The sequence below is a fragment of the Eriocheir sinensis genome, chromosome 19, assembly GCF_024679095.1.
Source record: "Eriocheir sinensis breed Jianghai 21 chromosome 19, ASM2467909v1, whole genome shotgun sequence".
In the NCBI taxonomy this organism is placed as follows: Eukaryota; Metazoa; Arthropoda; class Malacostraca; order Decapoda; family Varunidae; genus Eriocheir; species Eriocheir sinensis.
In genome coordinates, this window is record NC_066527.1 from 14,757,511 (window position 1) to 14,775,215 (window position 17,705).

Genomic DNA, 17,705 nt, shown 5'->3' on the forward strand with positions numbered 1-17,705 from the left:
TCCATTCCATTATCTTCCCTTTCCTTCTTGTTCCCTTCCCTCCCTACCCCTTCCTTTCGCGTTCTCTCTCTCTCTCTCTCTCTCTCTCTCTCTCTCTCTCTCTCTCTCTCTCTCTCTCTCTCTCTCTCTCTCTCTTAATCGCAGTGACAATGGCTTAAGCGATCAAATTTCAGGTCTTTTATTTTACTTCATTAAGATTTGTGGCCACTACCTGTCTGTCTGTCTGTCTGTATACCTGTCTATGTCACGTAAGCTCTATGTGGGGTGTTGCTTGTCTTCTTCTTCTTCTTCTTCTTCTTCTTCTTCTTTTTCTTCTTCTGGTAACTTTTCAAATCGCATTCACATTACACTTTTTTTTTTTTTTTGGTTTTAACTGATTTTTGTATTTTTTATATGTTGATATATATTCCATTTACTGTAGAATAGATAATGGAACTTCTGCTTCGTTATACAGTAAAATATCTAACTAACTAGCTGTCTGACTACTTGACTGACTTACTGACTGACTGATTGATTGACTGAGTAATTGATTGCTTAACCAACCAACTAACTAACTAACTAATAAAACGAGGAAATGAGTAACGAGGTAAATAACTATCTAACAAACTGACTGACTGACAAATTAACTAAGAGTAATATGCAGGTTAGGGTCATAATGAAGAATTTGTGTTATTAACTTGTTCAATGTTTACCTGTTTTGTTTTTTAATTGATATAAGGTGAGACTTTAAACCTATCTCATTTTTAGGGTTTAATACATTTTGTAAGATTCAATTAGTTACATTTTTTATTCTTACTATAATATTTTTTTTTTACACCTTTATTTTTCTGTTTTTAAATATGGCGTTGGACAAACCAAGAGTATTATTGATATTGTCTTAATTCTCTCTCTCTCTCTCTCTCTCTCTCTCTCTCTCTCTCTCTCTCTCTCTCTCTCTCTCTCTCTCTCTCTCTCTCTCTCTCTCTCTCTCTCTCAGGCAATAATTCTAATAAGATATTCTAAACACTCTTGTACGCTCCTCCTCCTCCTCCTCCTCCTCCTCCTCATTACTATGCGATCGTTCAGGTGTTAATGACTACTTGGTGAGAACATTAATTACAAGTGAACGGGCTGACAGGTGTTTTGTGTTCGTTCGTTTGTTTGTTTGTTTTTGTTTTGGTGTATATGTGATGTTGTATAGGAGGATTTATTTGTTTGGTTTCGTTGTATTATTTTTGTCTTTTCCTTCCTTCCTTTCCTTAACTTTCCTTTCCTTCCCTTCCCCTCCCCTCTCTTCCCTTCCCTTCCCTTTCCATCCCTTGCCTTACCTTACCCTACCTTACCTTACCTTACCTAACCTTCCCTTCCCTTCCTTCCCTGCCCTTTCCTTTCCTTCTCTTCTCTTCCCTTCCCTTCCCTTCCCTTCCCTTGCCTTTCCTTCCCTTCCCTCCCCTCCCCTCCCCTTCCCTTCTCTTCTTTTTCCATCCCTAACCTTACCCAACCTATCCCAGCATAACCTGCCCTCCCCTTCCCTTCCATTCTCTTCCCTTCCCTTTCCATTCTTCCCCTTCCCTTGCCTTCCCTTCCCTTTCATTCCCACTCATTCTCCTATCTAACTTAGCCTAACATCACTTAGTAGGCTAACACACACACACACACACACACACACACACACACACACACACGTCTATAACTTACAACCTTTGTTTTTTACCTCGCATCAAAATATTACGTGGAACTCCAGTCGATTAGTTGAATTAGCTTGTTTTTGAGTTAAGGTGTTTGTTCCCTTTCCTTCCCTTTCCCTTCCCTTTCCTTCCCTAGCTTCCTTCTTTTTTTTGTATTTATTTTCCCTGCCGTCCCTTTCCTTCTGTTTTCTTCCCTTCCCTTCCTTTCCCTTCCGTTCTCTTTCCTTTTCCTCCTTTCCCTTCCCTTCCCTTCTTTTCCCCTCCCTCCCTTCCCTTCTTTTTGCTTCCCTTCCCTTCATTTTGCTTCCCTTCCCTTCTTTTCCCCTCCCTCCCTTTCCTTCCTCCTTTCCCTTCCCTTTCCTCCTTTCCCCTCTCTATCCTCCCTTCCCTTCCCTTCCCTTCCTTTCCCTTGTCCACTTCTTTCCCCTCTTCGTAGTAAAATAGATTCCAACACGCATTATTTTTTCCCCCTCCCTTTAACTCCCTTATTTAGCTTTCTGCCTTATTATTAGGTACTGCCGGGTGTATTAAATGGTAGCTTATTAGAGTATTTAACGTTTTATACCCTCAAGGCATCCTATTAAGTGTTATTCAACTCTTAATCCTCGTTTGAAAGTCGCCCTGTTGGTAAGGAGAAAACATTGAACCAGCAACTGGGGACCAAGGTTGCTAAAGTACCATTACCAAACTTTTATTTCTGGGCGATTTAAACCGTTCAGCGACACATTGGGCTGTGGGAAAGGTTATATATAGGTATAACCACTCCGGGGCATCAGAAAATATAACATAATGGCGTGGGAGTGGGCTAAATAAAGAGATAAAGTGGAGATGGGGGTGAGGGGATCAAATACCTAACTGGCAACTGATGAAAAAAGTTACTCGAGGGGCCGTCACAAAACCTTTATTTCTGGGCGATTTAAGCTGTTTAGCGACGTACTGGGGCAAGAGAAAGGTTATATAAAGCCGTCGCCATTCTTGGGTATCAGTATAATTTGACATAATGGCGTGAAAGAGGGTGAAATAAGGAGATAAAGGGGGTGAGCCAGCTATCACAGGTAGTAGGGTAACAGCTGAGTTGGTGAGCCGCTACCAGCCTTATCAAAGTGTCGTACTCAGCATATTGTATACCCCGATTATTTTATCTAAAGCCGTTGCACTTGTACCCAAAACACTATTAAGTTAAACATATGACTAGAACCGCTAATTAGTGATATGTTTTTGCGAAGTGGAAGCATAACATGACCTTCCTAGACCTGACATAATTATCGTATGCTAGGAAATGTTATCGTACATCTTACTAAGCAGGCCATAACAGCAGTGCCAGTTTGCCGTTACCGAACAGGGTATTATCCAGTTACTGACCTATAACTATGCAAATAAAGATCACCAGGAATTAAATTTTGTAGCAATAACTATAAATAAATATCGTTGTCTGCGTAGGGGTGACAGCTTGTGGTTAAAAATCGCATAAAACGTCAAACAGAATCTCCTCAGTGCGACAATCTGGCAACGCTGGGCCGCGAGGAAGGGCCAGGCAGGGGTGTCATTATATAGTTCTCCGCGAGCCACTAGGCATGGTAGAGGCGGCACTGGGGCGCGAGGCAACCCGTGACTCTGAGCTCTGGAGGGAAACAAGACAGAAAATAATAGAACCTCATCCTCCGCAAGAAACTCATATCCACGAAGTCTTGTTTGGCAATAGTGGAGGTCGAGAATTTTCAGCTGGCAGGATTTTTTGGCACTCTGATATTACCCCTGGCACCCTACAGCCCAAGGGAAACCAGTGTGACTTTAAGCTCTGAAGGGAAATAAGACAGAAAATAATAGAACTTCATCCTCCGCAAGAAACTCATCCCCGAAGTCGTCTGGCAATATTGGAGCTCAAGAATTTTCAGCTGCCAGGGTGATTTGGCACTCTGAAATTACCCCTGGCACCCTACAGCCCAAGGGAAACCCGTGTGACTCGAATATCTGAAGGGAAATAAGAGAGAGTACAGTTGGACTTCAGCCTCTGCAAGAAAATTGTATCCACGGAGTCTTGTCTGGAATTTTAGGTGCCAGGGTGTTTTGGCACTGAAATTAACTCTGGCACACTGCAGCTCAAGGGAAACAAGTAGCTTTAAGCTCTGAAGGGGAATAAGTTAGAAAAGAATCAACTTCAGCCTCTGCAAGAAAATTATATCCACGAAGTCTTGACTAGAATTTTAGGTGCTAGGGTGTTATGGCACTCTGAAAGGCCCCCTGCAAGACCCTATCACCCCTGCCACACCACGAGCCAGAGAAAACCCTGTAGCTGTGGCTCATCACCATCCTAAAGCCATTATTCCCGTCTGTAAGAATAAAGACACTATAACCGATTATAAAGTGTATGGCAGGGTTGGCTTCACACCGCCCTAGCTGTCGCCTGGCACTGCCCACACACACCTGGCGAAGAGGAGTCAAGCAGGTGTGTTGTTGGGCTCAGGTGTGTGAGAGGAGAACGAAGGTGAGCGGGTGTGAATTTACCTGAAGAAACGAAGACAGGTGTTTGGAGGTGACTGTGATGATTGTAAACTTAGATTGAAGAAAGAAGAATTTAAGTGGAGGAAAGAGTGAAGAAAGTAGAAGACGGACATTAAAGAAAAGACATGGATTAATAGGTGGCAGAATGGTGATGAGAATTGCCACTTGAAGAGAAGGAAAAAAAGAAAGACTACCATATGTAAAAATTAAACCACTCACACAATCATTCTATTCTGTGATTGTGAAGAAAAGGAAACAAAAAAGACTACCATTATAAAATTCATCCTGTCACATGATCCTTCTGTTCCTTAACTTAAAAAAAGACGAACAACACTGATACCAACCAGCAAGTCTCGGGGGGTAAGGGACGCTAGACAGAGACAACACAAGCTCTGGCCGATAAACCAACCCCCGTCGCCTCTCTGTGATGATTCTGTCTGAACACCTTGGGGTCGTGCCGGACTGCTACAGAGCTCGCCTGAGAATGAGCCATGGGGCCGTAGAGAAGGTGTGCGCTCAGTGTGGGGCGCGCGACTACCAACTCAAGATGTGCAGCAAGTGTCAGTCGACCTGGTACTGCAACAAGACACACCAGCGCGAGCATTGGAGTGAACACAAGCAATTCTGCATCCCCAAGAGCGCTAGTCTGATGATGGCAGCAGCGGCGGGCGGCGGCGGATTAGGCGGAGGGGGGGTAGGCATGGGGATAGGAGGCAGAGGAAGGGGGACTTCTGCAAAAACCAAAAGAGAGGAAAAAAGGCGAAACCCAGAGACTAACTTCAATATCGACAGTGCGGTTTTGGATGAGGTCGCCGGCAGCCCGCTCCAGTACTACCAACAAACGTACGAACACCACCAACACCAGGACCAGGCTGTGGCAATGGGCCATAATGAGTTACAATTTCAGGGTTGGGGTGCACAGGGCCGAGGAAGAAGGAAATCGCCAGTTCAAGACCTCAGCACCCCTATCGACTCCAGCCACCACCCGCTAGAGGCCTCGTCACACGTTAGCCAGTCCAAGACACCGCCCCTGTACCACGTGACGGACTCAGTGGACTCGCAGTCGCTGGAGGAAGGCGGGTTCAGTCAGGAGTGGTTTGCCAGGGTCCTTCAGCTTGTCATGGAAGACCTCAACAAATATGGAGTCTGTGTCGTCGACGATTTCTTAGGTGAGTGATTTTTGTGTGTGAGCTGTGTGTGTGTGTGTTTGCCTGTACTTGTTTAGTGTTTTCTTGGTCTTGTAGCATGTGTGTATGCTTGGAATGCAGTCTGGTTATGTTTAGTGTTTTCTTGGTCTTGTAGCATGTGTGTGTGCTTGGAATGCAGTCTGGTTATGTTTTTTTTTATATGCTCAGGTCGGAAAAATTATCCTTTCTTTATATCTTGCACTACACAGTTATTCTCTATTAACTTTATCCTTCATCCGATGTTTTTAGACTTCTTTATTTTTTGATTTCCTATATACCTATATTTTATTCTATGTATTTTGCAGGTCTTAAGCTGTACTAGTCTTCTTTACCAGCTCAGTTTGGTTTATCCAGTCTAGTTAGTTTTCACTTTACATATTGGTTATTTATTTTTCACTATTCACTTTATCGAGTTTTATTTTATCAACTTTCTTCATATTCGTTTATTTTGGTTCTCTTCTCCAAATCTCCAGCTGTACTACAAAAAAAAGTCTTCTTACCATCTCAGTTTGATTTATCTCGTCTACTTTTATTTATTTTTCATTTCCTGTATACGTATTTTCCTAGTTCCTCTCTCTCTCTCTCTCTCTCTCTCTCTCTCTCTCTCTCTCGCCAGCTGTACTAGTTTCTTCACAGTTCACTTGACTTTGCTTCATCAAGTCTGGTTTTCTTGTGGCTGACTCGACACTTATATTTATCTCGGAAGGCGAGTGTTTCGTCATCCTCTCTGTTGTGTGTGGCTCAGTCGGGTGTCTCGAGAAGGGAGTGCCAGGATGCATAAGGAGCTAATCATGACTTCCTTGGCATTGAGAAAAGAAAATCCCCTCCTTAGTTTGGTCTGAATTTTTATTTTTCGCTCATTTAACTTTATTTTTCCTTATGGGTTTGGATAGGTATATAAATGTAGGTAAATCTTGTCTTTCACTGCATTTTCTATCAGCATTTTATTAGTTTGTCCAATGTTTTTTTGTACAAGGAATTATTTTTTGTATAGTGAATAGTTATTATACGAGACATAAGACAGTTTCATTATTTCTCTACTAATATTCTATCCTCATTTCCTTCCTTAGGTTACATTTTTGTATTTTTGTATTGGGAAAAATAAGTTCTTGGTCTGAATTGAGAGGTCGACTTTTTTCATCCAGCGAAATTGATTGATAGAAAGGATTTGTGTTTTGCGTCTTTGTGTGTGTGTGTATGTGTGTGTGTGTGTGTGTGTGTGTGTTTGCTTGCTTGCTGTCTCATCGTGTCATTAGCTGCTTTAAGTGTGTATCACGAATTTCATCTTCCTTTGTTTAGCGTCAAGAATGATAGTGTTTGTTTCTTTCTGCGTTGTTCAACTTCGTAAATATCTGTCCAGTTTCGACTTTCTCCACAAGTATGTTTCTCTTAGTTTTCTCTTACTTTTATGGGTTTTCTTTTTCTAGTTCTTAGTTTTGTCATTTCTCTCTTGGTTGTCTTGTTTTTTTGCTGTTTTCTTACAGTTCTTTTAGGTTTCTCTAATCACCTTGAGATTGAATTTTTGGTTGCAAGTCTCGCAGAATATTTTTATCATGTTTTTTTGTAGAATATTGAGATGGAAGTTAACCAGTCTCTTGTGCTAAATAGTTACTGATAGATATTCACCGTTCACTTGACTGATATTAACTAAAACTACATCGTATAGAGTAGACACAATGTTTTTATCACGGTTTCATATAATGTTGAGATGGAAGTTCACCAGTCTCTTGCGTTAAGTGGTTACTGATAGATATTCACTGTTCACTCCACACACACACAGTATTGATATGAAGTGAAAATAAACCTAAATAAAGACAATATATAAAGGTTAATAAGAACGGAGTAGATGCAATAATGAACCACTCCTAAGATGGGAATATACCAGTTTCTTACACTAAATAATTACTGATAGATATTCACTAATTCTGCCAAACACAGTACTGATATGAACTGAAAATAAACCTAAATTAAGACAGAATATAAAAGTTAATGGGAAACGAGTTGATGCAATAATAAATGAGTCTTGTGTTGAATATAATTACTTAACTGAAAAAAAAAAAATTAAAACCAAAATCAATAGACAAAATATAATAGTTAAAAGGAAATAAGTTGTTGCAATAATTAACCGCTTGAGTATAATCACTAGTCACTCATAAAAAAAAAAAAAAATACATACCAATACAGAAATAATAAAGAAATTAGCATTCGACAAAAGAATAAATTGTCAATAGAAAATACGTATGTGCTGTGCAAGACAATGGAGGGAGGATTTTCTCATAAGTAAAAAAGAAGAAGAAAAAAAAAAAAAAGCAAATAGAAGCCTCGTGTGTATGTGTGTGTGTGTGTGTGTGTGTGTGTGTGTGTGTGTGTGTGTTCGTTGGTCAGCTGTGCCCTTGAGAATTATTTGTTTTCCTGCAACATACGCGCACACATTTTTCCCTTGAGTTTATTTTCTTCATCAGCTGTGTGTGTGTGTGTGTATAGATTTATTCCCTTGACCCCACTCTTCTTGTCTCCCTACATATTCTAATCCCCTTTAGTGTTCATTTCCTATATATATTTGATAGTTTTTGTTTTGAGCACCATTTTTTCTTTTTTCTCCTTGTTCTAAAAGTCAATTAATTTGTTTTTTGTTGCTATTTTTTTGTATCTTTTTTTTTTTTAATTGTTCACTTCTATACTGTCTTCATTGTCTTTTGTTTTTGTCTTTGTTATGCATTTTCTACTTTGTCTTCTAATATTTCCTTTGTTGTGTTCTGTCTTGTAGTTTTCTTTTGTCTAAATCACTTACTTTTTAACCTGGTACCAGTGACTAGCCAAATTTGTTGCTTTACCGTGTAGCAGCGACGGGCCAAATTTGTGCCATGATATAAACCCCCCAAAATAGCTGAAACATAAACTGATCACAAATGCTTTGATATATATTATGAAATGGTTTGTGTGAGTGATGATTTTTTCTCATTTTTCTCGCTTAGAGGGACCATTAAGAAACGTGATCCCTGCTGCTACCGGGTTAAACATTTTACATCTACTGCTTCACTTATTTCTATTCAAACTTCTTGGTGGTGGGAATAAAATCAGAAAGAATTAGCAAAGTTATATTACAGTACAATAATTAACTAGTATCATAAGTTTGGTAGGAGGTAGGAATGAACACACTGCTTAGCATCAATGTTATTATTATGAAGGGTTCAATCCTGTTATTGTTGGGTTAGGTCAAGATGATTCTACAAGGCTTTCTCAGGTGGCAAGGATATCATGTGATCCATCTGGGTTATTCTCATCTCTTGATCTTTCTCTATTCTTCTATAATCTTTCTTTCTTTTTCTATATTTTCTTTTTTTCTCTTTTTCTCATCTTTCCATTTTCTCTGATCTCTCATTTTTCATTTTTTCTTTTCTTTTTCTCATTTTTTTTCTCTCTCTCTCTCTCTCTCTCTCTCTCTCTCTCTCTCTCTCTCTCTCTCTCTCTCTCTCTCTCTCTCTCTCTCTCTCTCTCTCTCTCTCTCTCTCTCTCTCTCTGCCATTATACCATCATCACTGCCTCAGACTGTTGCCTAAGAAGAGTTTTGTAACACACACACACACACACACACACACACACACACACACATGCTAGACTTAAAATTCCTGAAAACTTTTTTGAAATAGTGTAAAAAATATACATACTAAGAAATATAAAAAATAGAAATTAGTTGTTTCTAGCATAACATTAAAATTAAATTGGAGTGCATGTGGGTGTGTTAGCCCCGGAATGTTCATGGTGAAAAGCCTTGTCAAACTATCACTAGGCTCATAAAACCACCCACCATAGAAATACTAACACAACCACCTCTACCAAAGCCTTGTCAATCTATCACTAGGCTCATAAAACCACCCACCATGGAAATACTAACACAACAACTTCTACCAAAGTCTTATCTAACTATCACTAGGCTCATAAAACCACCCACCATGGAAATACTAACACAACCACCTCTACCAAAGTCTTACCTAATTATCACTAGGCTCATAAAACTACCCACCATGGAAATACTAACACAACCACCTCTACCAAAGTCTTATCAATCTATCACTAGGCTCATAAAACTACCCTCCATGGAAATACTAACAACAACTTCTACGAAAACCTTATCAAACGTGGGTGGGTATGCCCCAAGAGGTTTAACGAAATGCTTGAGAAGGAAAGAATGACATAGAAAAATAATAATGAAAGGTATACAAATTACACCCTAGCCAATTGTCATGTGGGTGAGGTTAGAGTAATTTCAAAGGAGATGATGTAAGAATGAGTAAGCATCTGTCAAGTAGGAAGAAATTGAGGGGAATGAAAACGGTGAGAATAGAAGAGAGAGGGAGAGGGAGAGAGTAAAGAGGAATAGAATGAAAGAAGAGGAGAATAATGTTTAGGAGGAAGACGAACGAGGAGGAGAAGGGAGAGACTGAGAAAGAGGAATAGGAAGAAGGGGACGAGGAGGAGGAGGGGCAAGGATAGCCTCAAAGGAAAGGGTTAAGTGTTGAGAAAGTAAACAGAATGAGGGTGGCCAGGTGGCTCTATGACGTACACACACACACACACACCTCGTTAAGTTTTCATTCCTTCCCTTATCTTGCCTCACCTGTACACACACACACACACACACACACACACGAGTATACCCGTTCATTGGTTTACAAGCGTCTCATTCATTCATTCATTCAGTCACTCACTCGGTGATTAGTTTCATTCATTCGTACATTTAACTTTTCCATTCATTGCTCTTTTACTCCTTCATTCTCCTTTCATGTATTCATCTGTTTTCTTATTCTTGGTGTAGTTTATCAGTTATTCATTAATCAAGTATTTATTGGTCATTTGTTTGTTTATTGAATTCCTTCTTTTATTCAGTTGATTTATTAAGTGTCAGTCTCTTTTTTTACATCTTACATATTGTAAATGAGTACATATATGTCGATGAGCGGGCAACGGCCCGCCGCTGGGGGTCTCTCTCTCTCTCTCTCTCTCTCTCTCTCTCAGCATTCATATTCATTTGTTAGTCTTTTTATCCACTCATTTGTATATCTTTATCTTCCTCATGCCCTCCTCTCTCTCTCTCTCTCTCTCTCTCTCTCTCTCTCTCTCTCTCTCTCCCCCCTGGTGGCAGATCGGTTATTCCGCCTTGTCATGTTACTCGCTTGCCTCGCTTGCCCTGCCCTAGCCAACCTCTGTGTATGTGCGTGCATCGCCTCCCACCCCCCCTCTCTCAAGGTCATTTCGATCATATATATATACACACAAACACACACACAAACACACACACACAGAGACACGCCAGTCCTCGTCGACAGACCGACTTGGTCGGCTAGATTTCGATCGCCGATAGAGTCGTTCTGTCGGCTCACTGCTACGGGCCGCCTTAGGCAAAGGCCCGTGCTCCCTCGTGCACGAGGGAGCAATCTTTACCGCCCCCCCCCCACACACACACAGTGGAACGCCAGCACTCCGTGGGCGAGCAGCCGGGTGGCCCTTCTGCGGCGGCGAGGTTGACCCGCATAGTCATCCTCGCTTTGGCCCCCCCGCTACAGTCAACTGAGTCAAGTCGACTGGTCGGCTGCTCGCCCGTGTACCACTACGGGCTGCTTCTGGGCGCCTGCCCGGGGGGCCCGTGCCTCCGTCGCTGCTCGCCGGCTGTTAACCGTGGCTGTGGCGGCGGCGGAGAGGTCCCTACACCCGCCGGGACTTGAATTGCCCGCCCCCCCATACAGGACCGCCTTTGAGCAAAGGCCCTGTCTCCCTATTAAGGGGGAAAATCTTTACGAACGAACACACACACACATTCAATTTTCTTTTATCAATTTATCTTTGCTTTGTGTCCTAGTACAAATTTGAGTCTGATCTTCAGTACGTATAGATATGTTTGTTAATGCGTTTTTTTGTGTAATATATATATATATATATATATATATATATATATATATATATATTTATATATCTATATATATATATATATTTTTTTTTTTTTTTTTTAAGCAGTCTTTGTTTAATATGGGATTGGTTTGTTAGCTTTCGTTTAGTTAATTATCGTTTGTTTGTTACTGGAAAACTATCACCAATTTTAAACATCGACTCTCAACACCAAGCAACACCATCACTCCACCACTAATTCTCAACACCACTAACCAATCTCCGTTTCTTCTTGTACCTTATAAACACTAAATTCCCAACACCACCACCAGCACCCAACACCACCACCAGCACCCAACACCACCACCAGCACCCAACACCACCACCACTACCCACCAACACCACTAACCAATCTCTCCTTCTTCCACAGGGACGGAGAGGGCAGACCGCATCCTGGCCGAAGTAAAGGACCTCCACTCCTTGGGCGTTTTCCAGGCGGGTCAGGTCGTGTCAAGACAGGTGCAGGACCCAGCGCGGGGCAAGATCAGGGGCGACAAGATAGCCTGGGTCACGGGGTCAGAGCCGAACTGCAGCGCTATTGGTCAGCTGGTCTCTGTGGTTGACTCCCTGGTGGCCAAAGCGAATAAGCACCAGGACGCGGGCAAGCTGGCGCAGTACAACATTACGTGGAGAACCAGGGTAGGTTGGGTGTTTGTTTGAGTGTGTGTGTGTGTGTGTTTGGTTTTGGTTGGGAAAGGTTGTGTGTGTGTGTGTTGGTGTATGTTTTTGGGTTGGGAAGGTTGTGTGTGACTGTGATTGTAGGGGAAAATTGGTGTTTGTTGGCATGTTTTGCGTGTTTGGATGGGGAAAATGAGTGTGTTTGGGGTTATAGAGGGGAAAGTATGTTGTTTGGTATGTATGAATGTGTTTGTAAAGGAAAATAAAGGTAAAGTTAGGGACACGCACACACACACACACACACACACACTTCTAAGGTCATTCACCCTGCCCTGCCTTAGCCTAGCATGATGTAACCAACTCAAGAATTATCATTATTATATTCATTGTTTATTTAGCCTGCTTTCTTCTTTTTCCTACTTTCTTCTTTCCCCCCTTCCTTCTCTTCCCCGCTCCCTCCATCCTCTTACTTTCCACACCCTTTCCTGTCTTTATCTTATTTGTTTTTTCCTTCATTCCGTCCCATTGTCTTTTCTTTCTTTCCCTCTTTCCTACATTGTCCTTCGTTTCTTGTCCTTTCTCTCTTCCTTTTCCTTTCCTACATTGTCCTTCGTTTCTTGTTCTTTCTCTCATCCTTTTCCTTTTCTCCCATTCTTCCTCTCCTTCCATCCTGCCTGCCTTCTCTTCCCCTTCCTTTCCTTCGCCTGTCCTCCTTCCGGGTTGATTAGTATTACCTTGATATCTTAATTTTCTTCCTTACGTATTAATATTCAACTCATGTTTCCTCTTTGACGTGTGGAACTTAAATATGGAACTGTGTGTATGTGTGTGTGTGTGTGTGTGTCAGGATGTTACATATAGAATACTGATTGTGCTATCGACAACAAAACACATTTCATACCAACCATATTGATTTAGAAGTTATGAAAGGAAGGAAGGAATAGCTAGACTGAACCAAAAGGGGGTAGGGAGTTACTGAGAAGGGGGGGGAGTAGGAGGCTATTGCTTGGGGGGGAGGTAAGGGGGAGGGCAGGTTAGGCATCACTTAGACTCTTCGTAACAGCTGTAGAAGAATATATATAGAGTGGCTGGATGACTGACTCCCTTCTAGTGACCTCTGACTTTTGTACATTCCGGTCATATTAAATGTTGTAGTATTAATTTTGCTTCACTCTGTATCTATCTTCTGTTTTTTCCTTTGTCTCTTGTCTATCTGTTTGAATATTATCTCCCCGGCTCTGCCCCGTCACCTAACCTCACCCTCTCACCGTTGCAGGCTATGGTGGCGTGTTACCCAGGGCGGGACACGCACTACGTCAAACACGTGGACAACCCCAACGGTGACGGCCGCTGCATCACCGCCATCTACTACCTGAACAAGAACTGGACGGCCGAGGTGAGAAGAAGAGAATGAGGGGAGAGTGAGAGTAATAATAATAATACCACAACCTTTATTACATTATTACTGGTATCATAACAGAATGCGTTTTGACTATCTCTGTGGCCAAAAAAAAAGACCTACTTACCTCCCATAAATTTAACTTACGTACTACTAATAAAATTAATATATTTGTGCAGTCACCCATCGCCTTCACCTCTTATCACTTCGTTCCCCTCCTTCCCTTCCCCTCTTCCCTCCATTCCCCTCCTTCCCTTCTCCTCCCTTCCCTTCCCCTCTTCCCTCCATTCCCCTCCTTCCCTTCCCCTCTTCCCTCCATTCCCCACCTGCATCGGGAGTGAACTGAACGCTCCCAAGAGTAGATACACAAGTGCTTTAATCCTTCCCTGCAAGCCACTCCTATGGCAAACGGATTGATTGAATCACTGAACGCAGGCAGCCTAGTAATGAGCCAACAGGCTTTCTGCTGCCTGATAGTCCATGTTTCCATGTTTCCATGTTTCCCTTTTCCTCCCTTCCCTTCCCCTCCTTCCCTTCTCCTCCCTTCCCTTCCCCTCCTTCCCTTCTCCTCCCTTCCCTTCCCCTCTTCCCTCCATTCCCCTCCTTCCCTTCTCCTCCCTTCCCCTCTTCCCTCCATTCCCCTCCTTCCCTTCCCCTTCTTCCCTTCCCATCTCCTTTTCATTCCCCTCCCTCTACTTTCCCTTTCATTCCCCCCTCCCTCCTCACTTTCCCCTAACTCTTCACTTTCCCCCCTCTCCTCACTTTCCCCTCTCTCCCTCTCCCGCCCCTTCCATTCCTTACATTCATTCCCCTCCCTCCTTTCCCTTTCATTCCCCTCCTCCCTTTTCCCTCCCATCCCTTCCCCTCCCTTCCCTACCCCACCCCACCCCTCTTCCCCTCACAAGTGACAAACAGACTCTACACACGAACGTAAAATTAACTCACCCACCAGCCAGTTAGTTTGTTCGTTGCATATTATTATCGATCCTGCTGCCTAGATTAACTCGGGTAGCTTATAATCAACGTAGGAAGAAATCGTAAGAATAGTGGTAGGGAAGGTTACTACTACTACTACTACTACTACTACTACTACTACTACTACTATTCCTTCTGTTATATTTATTGCGTGTATATGAAGGTGTTACGTGTGTGAGTATATATGTAGCTATTACGTCAAACCGGAGACCTCTACACACACACACACACACACACACACACACACACACACACTTAAAAGGAGGAAAAGATATAGGAAAAAAATATTAGTGAAAGGGCATATTACAGAGAAGAAATGAGTCACGCCCTTACACACACACACACACACATACACACACACGCATAATTCTGGGAAAACTTTGATTATTGTGTTGTCAGCTGACGCGGAGTGACATGACGGGTTGAAGAAGTATGATAATGGAGGTGGGGGGGTAAGGGAGGAGGAGGGAAGAGGAGGAGGTTGGCAGGTAGGTGATCATGCTTCACCTTTCACAGCGTCATCGTGTTAGAACAACTTTTTTTTATAATAGTGATGATGAGAGAGAGAGAGAGAGAGAGAGAGAGAGAGAGAGAGAGAGATGCGTAGTACTGGTTAAGATAAAGAAAATAATGGAAGATAGATAATGAGAAAAAAAAAGTAGAGGACGAGGAGTAAGAAAAGTTTTAGAAAATCTTAGAAAAATAAGAATGAGGGATTTTTTTTATTTTTTTATTTGTATGTATCTGATTTTTATGGCCAAATAAAGATTTACTGATGTATCAGGCTATTAGCAATCAAATTAAATAAAAAGACCATTGAAATATTATTAGTAAACGGGAGGGTGTTGAAATTAAGGTTATGCTGGTAGTATTTGAAAGAAAACCGCTCCATTATTGGAGAAAAAAATGAAAAAGTAAGGAAAAAAACACTAATAGAAATTGAAATTGGCGCCGAGCCCCACCCCACTACCTGTGCTTTGAGGTGTCGGTGTTACGCTCCGGCCAGGGCCTCGCTACCGCCAGCCTTGCCTTGCCTTCAGTCACGTACGCCATGGGAAGCGGCGTCCTCAGACACACTATTTTACCATATGCAATGCCTTTCGCTCGCCCCTCCCCGCCTCAAGGTCGCCCAATGCCACCAGGGCCGGCATTAGTAGACGGTTTCGCCCCTCGCATTAAATATTTCCAGAGGCTCAAAAGGAGATGAATCGCGTTTTAATTGGTGTTGTTGTAGATTCATGGCACAAAAGAATGATTAAACTACCTCTGAAATATCACAAACTCGTACGAAAGCCTTGTCAGATGTATGTTCTTGGCTCTGAAATGTTAAAAGAATATACCCTCTGTAGGTTCTCAGACGCGACCGCCTCATAACGATTTCCCAAAAGGAGATGAATCGGGTTCTATTGAGTGTTTTTGTAGGTTCATGGCACAAAAGAATGATTAAACTACCTCTGAAATATCCCAAACTCTTACGAAAGCCTTGTCAGATGTGTGTTCTTGGCCCTGAAATGTTAAAAGAATATGCCCCATGTATTCTCAGATGCGACCGCCTCTCACATCAAGATTTTCAAAGGGCAAAAAAGGAGGTAATTCGCGTTCTAATGCGTGTTTGCTTAGGTTTTCGGCATAAAAGAATGACGAAACTACCAGAAGGGTCATAAAACTACCTCTGCGAATGCCCCATACTCTTACGAAAGCCTTGTCAAATATATGTGCTAGCTAGGTTGTAGAACGCATTTTTTACACATATATTTAGTAACATCGCGAAAACTATAGATATGATATGCTCTGGCGGTGTCTGGAACTGGCGAAGGATCTTAATATGAAGAGCAAATTAGTTTTTGTTATCGGAATCAATAATGTTAGTAAACCTGATGTGGTGGACGGTGGTGCAGATGAACAAAAGCTTATGGATCATTGTATTATAAGACATTTCGCCGCCCAAGAACACACATATGACAAGGCTTTCGTAGGAGTTGTGAGCCTCTCCAGGGGTAGTGACTCTTCCTTTGTACCGTAAACCTGAAGAAAGACTCATTAGAATCCGACTTACCTCCTCTTTGACCTTTAGAAATAGCTGATGTAAGAATCGCGCGTCTTATAATACCAGCCTATATTTCATTGTTAATATTTCACGAGGCAGTTTTAAGTTTTGTATAGTAGCATGTCTTAAATATAAACATCTTTCAAGGGTCATTGCCATAGTAACTGATAATAATTAGTAATATTTTGCAGTTTGTCTCTTGGCTAACGCAACAAAATTCACTCGCAGAAATGACTGGAGGTGGTGATGGTAGCCTATAGAAAGTGTAGGGAATGAATGAATGACGTTACGATGGCATGAATGATGAAGTGAGAGATAGGAAGTGTGTGTGTGTGTGTGTGTGTGTGTGTGTGTGTGTGTGTGTGTGAATTAATTAAATGAGGCAATAAAGGAAGGAAAGTAGGTCATGCAAGCAAACACTTAAGCAAACAGGCCATCCCCGTTTGTTTGACACACACACACACACACGCAGTTAATAATAGCAAGTTTTTATAATCGTAATACAAGGAAATATTGGAAAGGCGGGTTATCGGTTGTCATGGAAACAGCATTGTTGCCAGAAAAGTTAAATCCCTTCGAAAATTTACATCTAGCCATAAGTAAATCAGTGTGTATAGCAAACTTATAAGCTCGTTAACTTGCATTAGGGATTTGAATAGCATAGGTGTGAATGAGAGTCGTGGGAGGGGTGGAGGCATTCATTTAGTAGGTTGAGAAGAGCATGAAAATATCGATAGAAGTTAGAGATGCAACATTGCGGCGAAATTTAAGAGGTAGAAAGCTGTTAGTAAGAGCCTTTAATGGACCATATTCTTACATATATCTACGCCCAAGCACACATTTAAGAGCTGGAAGATCGTCAGTAAGAGGAGAAGAGTTGAGATGATTGCAAATAAGAAAAGAAAGGGATTGTATCGTTCTTCATTTTGTTCTCTCAATCCAGCAAATAGTTCCCTTGCCATCTCACCTGACTCGCCTCACACTTCACCTAACCCCAGCCTCCCCCGTTACAAGCTTCACCATCCTCGTTACCGGCTAATTACCATCACCTTTCCCTCACCCTTACCATCACCTACTCTCACTCTTTCCTGTTACCGGCTTTCACACCTCATCTAACCCTTCCCTTCTCTCCCCAGGACGGCGGTGTGCTGAGAATCTACCCCGAGAACTCCAGTGACATCATCGCCGCGATAGAACCCTGCTTTGACCGCATGTTGTTCTTCTGGTCCGACCGGCGCAACCCCCACGAGGTCATGCCCGCCAAGATGACCAGGTGAGAGAGAGAGAGAGAGAGAGAGAGAGAGAGAGAGAGAGAGAGAGAGAGAGAGAGAGAGAGAGAGAGAGAGAGAGAGAGAGAGAGAGAGACT

General features: G+C 42.1%; 1 protein-coding gene across 2 annotated transcripts in view; it reads left to right on the forward strand.

Annotated features, from left to right (window-relative positions):
- LOC127000761 (egl nine homolog 1-like) overlaps positions 1-17,705 on the forward strand; it is a 32,194-nt gene that overhangs the window by 9,966 nt on the left and 4,523 nt on the right. Inside the window, exons 1-5 of one of the 2 annotated variants that reach the window (XM_050864794.1) lie at positions 3,191-3,721; positions 3,876-5,338; positions 11,670-11,938; positions 13,194-13,313; positions 17,475-17,611. In XM_050864794.1, the coding sequence (XP_050720751.1) occupies positions 4,597-5,338; positions 11,670-11,938; positions 13,194-13,313; positions 17,475-17,611 (1,268 nt within the window). In that variant the 5' untranslated portion in view covers positions 3,191-3,721; positions 3,876-4,596. Of the gene's footprint in view, positions 1-3,190; positions 3,722-3,875; positions 5,339-11,669; positions 11,939-13,193; positions 13,314-17,474; positions 17,612-17,705 lie in introns of those variants that run through there. The other variant, XM_050864795.1, reaches the window with a different exon arrangement.